General features: G+C 34.3%; 1 protein-coding gene and 1 pseudogene across 1 annotated transcript; both read right to left on the bottom strand.

Annotated features, from left to right (window-relative positions):
• Positions 1 to 1,194: 1,194 nt before the first annotated feature.
• Positions 1,195 to 9,126, bottom strand: LOC107794679 (suberization-associated anionic peroxidase 2-like; annotated as a pseudogene).
• LOC107794678 (suberization-associated anionic peroxidase-like) lies at positions 9,114 to 13,235 on the bottom strand. The gene is made up of 3 exons (XM_016617189.2): positions 12,888 to 13,235; positions 11,649 to 11,846; positions 9,114 to 9,930 (listed from the first exon to the last, which is right to left on the bottom strand). Exons 1-3 carry the CDS (start codon positions 13,167 to 13,169, stop codon positions 9,370 to 9,372), a joined length of 1,041 nt encoding a protein of 346 aa, XP_016472675.2. The 5' UTR covers positions 13,170 to 13,235; the 3' UTR covers positions 9,114 to 9,369.
• Positions 13,236 to 14,152: the final 917 nt, after the last annotated feature.

Raw genomic sequence — 14,152 nt, 5'->3', positions numbered from 1 at the left:
TGTGGACCTTGTAAGTTAATTTATTTACATTTCATCTACATATGTATGCATGATGATCATCAGATCTAGCTTTTGAATGGCATATAAATAGCTACAACTAAAGGAAGCAAGATTTAATCAACAGACTTTTGAGTTGTCAATGCATGTCCTAATTAACTCAAAGAAACCCATTGTGCTCTTGCTACAACCTTCGTTTGCCTACGTGTTTTCTTTAATTGTTTACTTAACAATTTTCCAATAGTCATAACTAAACACAGACTTTGCAAAGATAGAGCGGCCATGAACAGAGAGTGTTCTATTTTTTTTGTATTACATGTAAGACCAAGGACAACGGCAGACACAAGCCAAGCAACTTATTAATATAAAACAATAAACTAGATACATTCATTGTTACTTTTGGAAATTGGAATCACTACTAGAAATCAGGTGATTTTCGTCCAAGGCTTTCCGACCGAGTATTTGGTCGCAAAAGTCAACAAAAATTGTCTCACAGTAAAAAAAATAAAATTTCCGACCGATTTCGATCGGAAATTGGTCAAATATTTGGTCATACTTGTCTATAATGTACAAAAATAATTATTTATTAAAAAATTTCCAAATTTCCGACCGATTTCGATTGAAAATTGGTCAAATATTTGGTCATACTTGTATATAATATACAAAAATAATTATTAGTTAAACTTTTTGCAAATTTTCGACTGATTTCGGTCGGACATTGGTCAAATATTTGGTTATACTTGTATATAATCTACAAAAATAATTATTTATTAAAATATTTCCAACTTTCCGACCGATTTCGGTCGGAAATTGATCAAATATTTGGTCATACGTGTATATAATGTACAAAAATAATTATTTATTAAAACTTTTCCAAATTTTCGATCGAAATCGGTCGGAAAGTTTGAAATAATTAATTCCCGCCCAAGACAAAAATTATATATTTTTAATTAACCAATAGAAATAAGTTATAATTAAATATTTCCGATCGATTTCGGTCGAAAAAATAATTTTAAAATAATTAAAGTATAAATTTATTAATATTTGTGTGTGTGTAAATAATAAATATCTTTTAAATAAATAATATTTAATACTTATTTGATATATATATATATATATATATATATATATATATATATATATATATATATATATATATATATATATATATATATATTAGTTTTTAGAAGATCTCTTTCTTCTCTTTTTCACATGGCTGCGATGGAATTAGCATTGACCCTACCGCATATTAGAGCATAAGTCAACCAGCTTCTACTTTACTTCTTTGATCAATTCTTTACCTAGTAGTTAGGATTTTATTAGTCCTTTATTTTCTCAAATAAATTTCCTTATTCAAAGAGTTTGTTTAGCAAGTAGCTTAGTCCTCCTCTTTCGGAGGAGTTAGTTTAGGGAATTGATTTTTCACTCTTGTATTTAAAGGTTGCTTTGATTCAATAAACATATCCGCTTTTGTGCTTCTCTTGTTCTTATATGGTATTAAGATCCTCAACAAACTCTAACGAGTAAGATACTATCTTTTTTCTCTCCCATGCACCCTCCACAAAATGGCCAACACTACTGGAGTTGTTAATGCTGATAACAATAGTGCTGTGATGGTCGTCCAATTTAATCATGCGTCACAATTGCCAACAAAATTACAAGGCATCCACAACTTTGCAACTTGGAAGACGCAATTTTCCATGCTTATGCATGGTCATGATATTTATGGTCATCTAGATGGGTCAAGTCCAGCTCCATCTCGCACTATCACAACTGGCACATTCCTCAGTGCCAATCCTGCGTTTGCTCTTTGGTTTCATCAAGACCAACTCATCCAAAATGCACTTATGGCATCTGTTGATCCAACAATTGCCACTACTATTGCAGCTGCTGATTCAGCAAAAAAAGCCTGGGATGCATTGCACACTGCATATGTGAACAAGTCCCAAACCAGAATTTTTAGTCTTCGCGATCGACTTGCGCGACTCACAAAAGACTCCCAACCAATCACTGAATATTTGCAAAATATTCGATCCATGGCTGATGAGTTCTCTATTGCTGGTGCCCCAGTCTCAAACTCTGAACTCATTGTTTTGATCCTGAGTGGCTTAGGACCATAGTTTCATGAGATTTCTGCTACAATCCGTGCTCGTGACTCCACTATTACATATGAAGAATTCTATCAGAAGCTTCTTGATCATGAGCTTTTCCTTAAACATGAAGAGTCAAAGAAATCTTCTAGCCATATTACTCTGCTACATTAAACAAATCTGAAAACTCGAACAATCGCAACAATCGTCGTTCCAACAATAACAATGGCAGCAACCAACAATGGTGATACAACAATCGCTTTAATTCACAAAATCAAGGGCGCGCGATCTTCGAACACCAACAACTCTTATGATGGTGTTCGCTTCTAGTTGTGCAACAAACCAGGTCATGGTTCAAGTGTATGCAAATTCAAATCTCACAATCATTTTGAGGCCAAGGTCAACTATGTTTCGAGAATGCACGCATCAGCAAATCCTTGGATCCTCGACTCTAGAGCATCTCACCACATAACTGATATTCCTTACAACTTGCAGGAATACAATGGCATGTAGCAGGTCTCCATGGGTGATGGTAACAAAATACCAATAACTCACACTGGTTTAACTCAATTACATGCATCAAATAATGCTTTTAAACTCTCTAACACTCTATGTGCTCCTAGCATTAAACGCAACTTACTCTCTGTCTCTAAATTTTGTCAAGATAACCTAACCTCTATTGAATGCTTTTCGTTTCATTTTTCTGTGAAGGACCTGGAAACACGAAATTTGTTGGTGCACGGTCGGAGTAGAGATAGTCTCTATGAGTGGCCAACCTCACCTTCCTCAACACCTATATATTCTCAACAACCATTCACCTCAGTCCCACAGCCTCAATCACCAACTTTTCCAATTGTATACAGTCACAGAACGACAAAAATGATATCTACTGGCCAAACCATTGTTGCTCGTACCACTGCCTCAACTCCGCAACCCTCACAACCTTCCCCTGAACCCCTTCCAGTCACAGAACCACACCAACTTTTTCTCCCTCCTCCAAATCGTGTTGTGACTCGTTCACAGAACAACATTCACAAACCGAAAATAATCCTTGACTTCATGGCTAACTTATCCCCCACCATCACCCCTACCAGATTTGAACAAGCTAACAAACACCCATAGTGGTAGAGAGCAATGAAAAGTAAATTTAATGCATTATTGAATAATCAGACATGAGAATCGGTACCACATGACCCCACAAAAAATATTGTTTCTTGCAAGTGGTTATACAGGTTAAAGAAAAAAACTGATGGGACAATTGATCGCTACAAGGCTCGTCTTGTGGAAAAGGGGTTTACATAACGCCCTGGAATTGACTTTCACGTCACATTTAGTTTGGTTGTCAAACCGAATACTATGCACTTGGTGCTTTCGATTGATGTCTAGCAGAATTGGCCCATACATCAGCTTGATGTCAACAACGCGTTATTGCAGGGTCACCTAGAAGAAGAAGTCTACATGGTCCAACCTCCGGCTTTTGAAGACGAGCAGTTCCCCTCACATATATGTCACCTAAAGAAAGCTATATATGGACTCAAGCAAGCTCTTCGGGCCTGGTACAATGAACTTAAGACGTTCCTTCTCTATTTGGGATTTATCAAGTCTGAATCAGATGCATCACTTTTCATTCGCAAGTGTCGAACAACATGTTGTATCTGCTGGTTTATGTCAAAGATATCATCATCACTGGGAGCCATAGCTCATATGTAAATCATGCTATCCATTGTCTTGCTGGCCGTTTTTCCATTAAGGATCTCGGAAACCTTAACTTTTTTCTCGGAGTTGAGGTGCTTCGTGTTGCAGATGGAATTACTTTATCACAGTCCAATTACATCAGTGAAATCCTCTCTGAAGAAAATATGAAAGACTGGAATCGTGCAAAAACTCCAATGAGTTCCCATGAAGTGCTTCATCAAAATGATGGAGCGGAACCAACTGATGCCACTCGCTATAGGAGAGTCCTTGGAAAATTATAGTACTTGTCGTTCACTCGTCCAGATATAAGTTTCTCTGTGAACAAATTGTCTCAATTGATGCACTCCCCATCTGAAGTGCACTGGAAAGCACTGAAACGAGTACTCAGGTATCTTCAGGGAACAATTCAGTTTGGTCTTCGCATTCAAAAGGTTAATGATTTCAAGCTACACATGTATTCTGATGTGGATTGGGCTGGATATGCGAGTGATCGAGCCTCCACTATTGGTTACATACTGCTTTTTGGCCAAATTCCTGTGAGCTGGTCATTCAGGAAACAAAGAACAGTTGCTCACTCATCAACCGAAGGAGATTATTGAGCGGTTGCAAGTGCACTTGCTGAAACAATTGGGTGACGAATCCGCTAAATGAACAACATGTTTCACTTCCACAAGAACCAACCATTTACTGTGACAATGTTGGTGCGTCTTATCTTTGCGAAAATCCAGTATTCCATAGCCGCATGAAACACGTTGCAGTGGACTTTCACTTTGTTCGCAAGCAAGTCCAACAGAATCAAGTTCGCATTGTTCATATTCATACTGCAGATCAGGTCGCGGATACTCTCACCAAAGCGCTACCAAAGCCAGCCTTTGACAGACAATTATTCAAGCTAGGCGTAGTTACACACTGCCTAACTTGAGGGGGCGTATTAGAGCATAAGTTAACCACCTGCTACTTTACTGCTTTGACCAATTCTTTAGCTTGTAGTTAGAATTTTGTTAGTCCTTTATTTTCTCAAATAAATCTCCTTATTCAAGGAGTTTGTTTAGCAAGTAATTTAGTCCTCATCTTCTAGAGGAGTTAGTTTAGGGAATTGGTTTTTTACTCTTGTATTTAAAGGTTGCTTTGATTCAATAAACATATCAGCTTTTGTGCTTCTCTTGTTCTTATACCGCAAAAGTTACGAACCTCCAACGGAACGCCAGCCCGAGGAGGCAAGTTTCCCAGTTTGATCATGGCATCGCTGAAATCGCGAAAGAAAAGAGTAACGTTATCGCTATAGCTTCGAACAATGGCAGCAGTCGTACTATTTCCCATCAGCACATTATCGGATAAAAGTAACCCCTGTCCCCCATTCAATTTGTCGAAATAAACCTTGTCGAAATCCCCGGGAGTTGAATCTAATTGCACCTTGTTGGTATTGTTATTGTTGGGACAAGTACAACCTAAGGTAGCTCGTATCACAAAGTTAGCGTTATTGCTGTCGCGCAGGGTCGTGCACCTGACAAAGCCTAACGTATGTGCCCCGAGTAACGCTATCATTTCCCTGATTGTCATACCTTTTGCTCTGAATTTCTTTATTGGGTGTCGACATTGTCAAATGGAGCTGGAAGTTGGTTTAATTCTCCTTGGAAATTTGCAGTTCTTGCATCTCTTCGTCCTAATTGCACTTGGTACGATGGTCCTCCCAAGTGTTCATGATTCAGTAAAAAAGATTCACACTATTTCCTTATTAGTCAGTTTAAAAAGATCATTACCTTTTAATATTTCCTTAATAGGGAGGATTTATAGCCGCACAAATGCTATGACGGGTTTCAGACCACAAGTTTCAGAAGTTTTACAACCATACAAATGTGATAACTTATTTAGGACCACATATCTCAAAAGACTTCCCTTCTTTATTAAATTTTATTTCAAGTCGAACTAAGACAGTATTTTTAAACGGAAGAAGTATACAATTTATCATATTCCAGATTTAAGAAAGTTATTTTTCAAGAAACAACAACAACAACCCAGTATAATTCCACTAGTGAGATCTGAGGAGGGTAGTGTGTATGTAGACCTTACCCCTACCTTGGGGTAGAGAAGTTGTTTCCGATAGACCCTCGGCTCCCTCCCTCCAAGAACTCCCTACCTTACTCTTGGGGTGACTCGAACTCACAACCTCTTACTTTTCAAGAAAGTTTTAGACTAATTAGAATGGAAATGATCGTTGCAAATTTCATGAATTGTTGATATCTCTAAGGCCATAAGCCCTATATAATTGATTCATCTTGTTGTAGCTATGCCATTCAAAAACCGGATACGCTAATCATGCAATATAATACTCTCTATCTCCCAATTCGCGTGATGCAGTTCGAATATCAATAGCCAGACGATTTTTTCTTTGACTGTAATTTTTTTATATTTCTTTTAAGTATTATGAACTGTTCGTTATTGTGACTTGTAATACTTTGTTATGTAGTTTTCGAAAATATAAATTTTATTTTTAAAAACGTAAAGATTTTATGTCTGAATTTATGATAAAAATTAAAATTTTGACTCTTAGAACGTCATCACATAAATTGAGACAAAGAAAGTACAGCTAGACAACTACACATCACAGCCTCGGTATAAATGAAATATCTACTACCAAAACATTACTCCCCCGATCTAGTTTAATTGATTTTTTTGGTTGTTTTCAGACATATTAAGGAATGCATATTTTAACATTAATTAAGAATAAAAATAATTATATTAACCTTAATTTGTTCATTAAAAATATAACAAATACTCCTAGACTCTTTACTCCAAAGACAACTTTGGAAAAAAGAAGTTAATTCCTTCTTGATATCTGAAAAAGTCAAATATTGTGAAGCACAAGAAAAATACCAAAAAATCGATTAAAGTGGATCGAAGGGAGTAACTTACTAGAACAACAGAATCGCGAGCAGCAATGGCTAGAATATCTGCACAAGAGACAGCTGCGCCAGGGAATCGCGAGCTATTGTTTGAAAACCCCTTACTGAATTATTATTTGGTGGCGAAGTTTTTTCTCCTTGAAAACTTCTAGGAATATCATCTAGAAGAATGCCCCCATCACATCCCTAAAATAAACTTATGAAGAATTAACCTAAATAATCACCAACTCAACCGCTTAAACTAAAAATAGCCGGCGAATGTATAATACAAATAATTTATGTATAATATATGCATAACTATTATAGTTAGTATATAATCTATGGATATCAGCTAGGTAAAGTAAACAATGAATCTATCCGCTTATTTGTGTAAATATCCCAATTATTATCACACGATGTATGTATAAATGTTAGACCCGAACAACATGTAGAAGTCTAAAATTAAAGAACTATAATGGTGTATGATAAATTTGGCAGTGGCTATCAGTGTAAAGATCCCAATTATTATAATTACATTCTTATATCATAGTGAGTTATAGCATCATACTTTTAGGAAAAAAATGTAGAAAATTGGTTCAGTAAAAATGATTGCTGAGAAATGTGGAAGACATAAGTAAGTAATAAATTGTACTCTATTGATCAACAGCTTAAACTTTTAGATAAAATGATCACGTACTCAAACATAAAAGTGCGCTCCTTTAATAGATTAAGCTTTAAAATCATTATTCAACAAGAAAAAGGACGAAAGACTCACGTCGACAAAGTAATCATGGAAGAAGAGGCGAACTAGAAGTGCTCCTGCTCGCCTATTTGGATTTTGGCCCGATATTCTCTGCCACAACTGCTCGAACAGTCGAAAAGATGCACAGTTGCTGAGCTAACCTGCTTCTTTTAACTATTTTGTCACCACTACTGCTCCAGTAAATTGCTCCATAATAATCTTTTTAAAATCTTGAACAAATTTTGCTTTAGTGGGAAAAACAGAGATTCCAGAAAGCATAAGAGCCAAAAAGCTCAGGGCCAAGCTCACATGTCTTATCATGAAACTATGGAAAAAATGGAGTTTTACTTCTCTTTAGGAAGAAATTCTTTTTGTGGATTATTTTTCTTGTTCTCTTGGATACTATGCAATTTGGATTGTTTATTAGGAACTGAGATTGAATTTACGTCAACTTTTTTGCTATTTTAAATGATGACTTAATAAGAACCGTTAGGTGTAAAATTAACATTCGTTGTATGCACAGTGTTATCCTCCACTAAAGCACGTTCCTACTGCTAAACTTTCAACAAATGAATTTCTTAAGTCTTGAAAAGTAAATGCCAGAGACTTAAGTATATTTATTATAAATTATTACTACATATCAACCTAACTTAACATTGTTGTTATTGTAAAATCTAAAATATATAATCTATAAAATGTACTCTTGTTGATTAATAACCTATCAATTTTTTGAAGTCTTGACCAGCTAATTGGTACCTTGGATATATATACAAGAGACAGAGTTATATATGCTTTACAATTATTTAATCATATTATACCAGCCGTGGACAAAGAGTGTTTCATTGTTTGGTACGGCAAAGGTCCAAATATATCCCTATGTTTTCAAAAATGATCTAAGAATATCCCTCGTTATATATACTATTGGGTTATCTATACCCCTGCAGTTATACTTTGGGTTCAAATATACCCTTTATTTAAAGGGAGGACATGTGTCATCGTCATGTTGGTCAATTCATAATATACCCCTCAATGGCAGATACAAGCCATGCAACTTAGTAATATGAAATAATAAAACTAGATCACAAAAGAAACCAACGTTGTTTATTCCTGTATTATTTTAAAAAGATCATATATATTTACCTTTGTTTTACTTTTTGAAAATTAAATTCCTACCGTTGTACTTTGTTATATTTGTCCCTCTCATGTTAAATGACTCGTCCCACCTTTTAAAAAAAAAGGACACGTTGCTGGCCTTAGATTAATTTTAAAACCTGATCCATTTTAATCAAACCCACCCTCCCCATCCAAAACCCTTTTTAAATCTTCTTCTTCAAATGGTTAAAGCTCACGGTCTAGACCGGTGACTTTCATTGCACTTTGGATGGGTACCCGCATAAGCTCGAAGCTTACGTCATAATTTGTGGTCAAAATTATTGAAAAACTAACACTTCGTTCTTCTTTTGACAGGCAATTAATATATAGTGTTTTGTTCCGAAGTATTGAAATTGTTAGTAAAGTAACTTTAAGATTCCATTTTTTTAAGGGGTCTTTGACGAAACAAATTAAACTAGCAGGTTAGGTAATTACCTGCCCTAAAAATAATAAGCAAAGAATAAAGCTGTGGAAATGATTGCAAAAACAAAACCAAAAGAAAAATGAAAAAGTAGAATAACAATTGCAAATGTAAGGTAGTGCGCTCACAGTCCATGGACAAGGACATTTCCGTTATTTTGTATTACATGTATAACCAAATACAAAGGGTACGTAGGAGTGAGGTTTGACACTTTACTCCTACCTTGTAAAGATAAAGAGACTGTTTCTGATAAACCCTCCACTCAAAACAAACATAATCACAACAACAATAAAAAGATTATCATTCAAGAAGTCAACCATACGTTGTTTATTTAGGAAAATAGAAGTTGAAAATTTTAAAGATTTTATTTTTTAAAATTTCTTTCCTTTTTCACATGTCCGCGATCGAATTCCCATTGACCCTGCTGCAGACATCGCGAATTTCCAATCGAGCGCCAGGAGAGGGAGGCAAGTCCCCCATTTTAGTCATGGCAGCATTGAAGTCACGTAAGAAAAGAAAACCATTGTTACTATAGCTTCGAACAAAGTCATTTGTAGTACTATTCCCTGTAAGCACTTGGTCCGAAAAAAGAAGTCCCTGATTCCTGTTTAAATCATCGTAATAAGCCTTGTCGAAAAAATTAGGAGTTACCAAATCTAGTGGTACCAAATTGGTGTCGTTGTTATTGACAGGGCAATTACACTTTAGTGTTGATTTCATAGCTGGATTGATATTGTTGTCGTCACACATTGTAACGCACCTCGCGAAACCTATCGTATGTGCTCCGGCCAACGCTACCATTTCCCTGGGCGACATTCCCTTTGCGCGGAATTTCTTTAATTGGGTGTTGAGATCGTCGAATGGTGCAGGAAGTTGTGTTAATGAGCCTGTGAAATTTGCAGTTCTTGCGTCTCTTCGGCCTAGTCGCACTGGGTATGGTATTCCTCCCAACTGTTGATTAAACATAATAAACAATATGATTACACATTACTTTTCCCAAAAACGTTGAACTAATTAACATGAAAAGAATTGTCGTAAGAATTTAAAGTATATACGCTGATAACATAACATTTTTTTTGTATAATATTCATATTTATAGCCTGTTTGACCAAGCTTCTCTTATCCTAAAGGTACTCTTTTTTTTTTTAAAAGTATTTTTTTTTTCAAAGTTGAAATGTTTGGCCAAGCTTTTGGAAGGTAAAAAGTGCTTTTGAGGAGAAGCAGAAACAGTTTTGGTGAAACAGAAAAAAGTAGCTTCTCTCCAAAGTTCTTTTTTGAAAAATACTTTTGAGAAAAATATATTTAAAAATAATTTTTAAAAGCTTGGTCAAACACTAATTATTCCTCATTAGTGCTTTTTAAATTAATTATAAAAACACAAATTGCTTCTCACCAAAAGTACTTTTGAGAAAAACACTTTTGAGAAAAAATACTTTTAAGAAAAAAACACTTTTGAGAAAAAACACTTCTCAAGATAAGTTGATTTTGGCATCTTGACCAAACCAGGGGCGAATCTACTTAATAAAATGGGGTTCGCGTGAAAAGAATTTATCATATATTAATAATTTTTTGATACTTTTCGTGTTTCTTTTTGCACAAGTTTAAATTTTTATTATATCAAATTGTCATTTGCAGTCTATTTTACCATTGTAAGATATTTTACCATGGTAAGAATTGAATGGTTTAAGAAATATATTGTATGTCTCTTTAAATGATATTCATAATTAATAATAAGCTATAAATCACCAAATGTTCGAACAACATTATTGACAAGCACCACATTTACGTTAAAGTAGGTGGTGCACCCATGGTTTCAAAATTCTTAATCCGCCTCTGGCCAAACATGCTACTAGTATGGGTTGGCTGGGTTTGATTATAAGGAAGCGATTCTTTTTTATCCAATCAAGGCCAGCTACATGTCTTTTTTAAGATGAGATCAAGCTATTTAACGTGCGGGGGACAAAAATGATATCAAAGTATGATGATAGGGATAGTTATACTAAGAAAGTAAAACGGGGATAAATATTGTTAATTTTCTATTATAAAGAGGCAAATATGGCCCTTTCATATTTTAAATATGTTGTAGGTTGCATGCCTTATTTTTCAATTATTAATCTCACATATTATGCAAAATTATATGTACTTATATTTTAGGGACCTACCGATATGGCAAAAAATTATTTGCAATGATTGAATTGAATGTTAGACTTTTGTTGAAAATTTTAAAATGTTTGGATGGACAATATCTCTAAGTCAACTAAGCCCTTTTGACGGTGCAAAAATCCAAGATAAGAACGTAAGACAACACATCAACATCAAATATATATTGTGTCCACGTTGTTTAAAGCAGTCATAAGCTGCTTATTGTGACTTCCACAAGTTACTCTTTTATTTCCTAGAGTAGGTAGATGTGATTTATGAATCGCAACAAGTGCCTTCCCCCCCACCCACCAACACCTCCTTTAATTTGTGCTAAGATAATATTGACAAAAAAATTAGTGCTCGTATAGAAAGTGACATTCCTTTTAGATAGACTAAAAGGGGAGTAAGACACATAAACTATAAATAAAAAATATTATATTTACACGTCAGTTCATATCACTTAAACTCATATTTCATATCACTTCAACTCATATTCTAGCATATGAATCATAATAATAATAACTTACCATAGCAACAGAGTCGCGGGCAGCTAGGGCTAGGATATCTGCACAAGAAACAGCTGCGCCAGGGCACATATTTTTTATCCTTTGTTTAGCCTGATCTATTACTTCATAGCCTCTTACTGAATTATCATTTGGTGGTGAAGTTTTTTCTCCTTGAAATCTTCCAGGAATATCATTTAGAAGAATTCCCCCATCACATCCCTAAATTAATATAATATCACAAGTCAAATATTAGGCCAACAATATTACTATATGATAAAACAGGCTACTTGACTACGTACCTAAAGATAGGGGGAAACTAATTAAGCAAGTAGGCATGTACACAAAAGTAACATTTTCTCATTGTTGTCCTTAAATTTAAAGAATTTATGTTTCCACTATACTACTCTATATATATAGCTAGTAATATTTGACTTTGTCTTCAAAATTTTCCACCAACAATTTTATTTCAAGAGGTAAAAGAAATGCATAAAAACACTTCTATTATTGTATTCAGCCAATGAGGGATAACTTGTATTTTTTGCTTCAAAGATGGCCTTTTTTATCTCATTTGTATTCCAAGTCCGTTAGTAATCGTTTATGGTAGGTGGGTAAGCAGGATGGGATCCCTGTGGTTAGACTAATTATCTGTCTGAGAAGGTTAGCGAGGTTTCTGCTATGGTGAAGTGAAAGATTTTTTTATTTTTTTTATAATGCTAATTCCTCTCAATTTTAACCCTTGTTAATTACTAATTGATAGTACTAAAAGGTGCATGTTCTCATACAGTGCAAGAATATTACCTAAATTGATTTTTAGATAGAGAAAGGCCAAAGAAACAGTAACAAGAAAAAAAAAATGTAAGAAGTGCAAAATGCTTAAGACTTCTTACAGTATAGAAGAATTTTTATACTAAATTACTATCATCTCATCTAAAAGGTCAGTGCCGGAACTAGAATTTTTATTAAGGGGAGTCAAAATATAAAAAAATAAATTTACCAAGAAGTCAAGGAGTGTCATTATATAGTATATATACATATTTTTTTAAAAAATTATCGAGCTATACAGTGTAATTTTCTGACGAACGGGTGTCGGTCGACACCTCGTTACCAATATTTATTAATTAAGTTAAGCAGACAATAGACATAATAATGAAACAAATTAGCTATTGACAACATGACTAATAAATTACTAAATACAAAAAACCACTCTTTCACATTATGATATACCGGATACAAAAACATATAAACCACGAAAGAACTTACATCGACAAAGCAATCGTGGAAGAAGAGACGAATGAGAGACGCACCCATTCGCCTCTCTCTCCTAATGGCTTCAGCCACAACTGATCCAACAGCTGCAAATATGCAAAAATCCTGAGATAACATGTCTGAATTTTGCTCCAAAATATTGCTCTCTGACTCTATTTTCGTATCAAAATCTTTCATAACTGTGGCTACATGTGTGTTCTTGTATATAGAGATGCCAGCAAGGGCAAGAGCCATAAGGCTAAGTGCCAAGCTCACATGACTTGCACCAAAAGCCATGATTCAAGTGAATTGAAGAAAGGTATTTTAAGGAGCAATTGCTTTTTTTTGGATGATTTTCTTGTATGCTTTTGGCTCCTTTAAATAGGAAATTTGGTCAATATTATATTGCTAGTATATGATTTTAATGAGAGCGGTTGGGTGTGGAATAGACTTTTGCTCAAGGGCGGCTCAACACAATTGGGGCTAACGCCAAACTGAGAGCATTAATTTTTTCTTACATTTTGAGATGCAATATGAATAATTGTTTTATAATTGATTTCTTCTAATAATTCTTTTTAATTGATAATATAACTAATTCATTCAATATCTTTCTAGCAACATTATTTATATTAAAATCATTTCTAATTTTAAGAAAATTCTTTCTACCTAGACAATTGTTACATGAACTATTGATATTATTCTATAAGTAACATATACATTTGGAAAAGAATCAAGTCCTTTTAATCAAAATATGTATAAAAAATTACTTGAAAGTAATTTATATATTTTTAAAATAAACTAGTAGGTTAAAAAGTGGGGTCCCCAAAAATTAGGGGCCTAAAGCGTGTGCTCATAGTAAAAGCCGGTCCTGCTTTTGCTATATGATCAAATCTTTCCTATCTGACCCGTGTTAAGCACGTTCATTTTGATAAACTTTCAATAAATGAATTATTCATATTTTGAAAAGCTAGAGATGCATTGTAAGCATGTAATATACTACTCCCTTTGTCTCTATTTATATGATATTTTTTGCTTTTCGAAATTTAAATTATGTGAACTTTGATCATCATTTTAAGATGTATTTTCCCATCAAATTGACATGGGAAGAATTGCATGTTATAACATTTTCTGTATAGTTTTTTAATATCCAAGTTTTATTTGTAAAATAGTAAGTAAATCCAATCCAATTTATCTTCTAAGATTAATTAAATTGACTCTCAATATGCAAAAAATATCGCATAAATTGAGATGAAGGGAGTAATTTTAATTTTCTAGTTACT

This window comes from Nicotiana tabacum, chromosome 14 (genome assembly GCF_000715075.1).
Source record: "Nicotiana tabacum cultivar K326 chromosome 14, ASM71507v2, whole genome shotgun sequence".
Taxonomy (NCBI): domain Eukaryota; kingdom Viridiplantae; phylum Streptophyta; class Magnoliopsida; order Solanales; family Solanaceae; genus Nicotiana; species Nicotiana tabacum.
The sequence above is the reverse complement of the archived record's forward strand: the minus strand, read 5'-3'. Positions and strand labels throughout refer to the sequence as shown.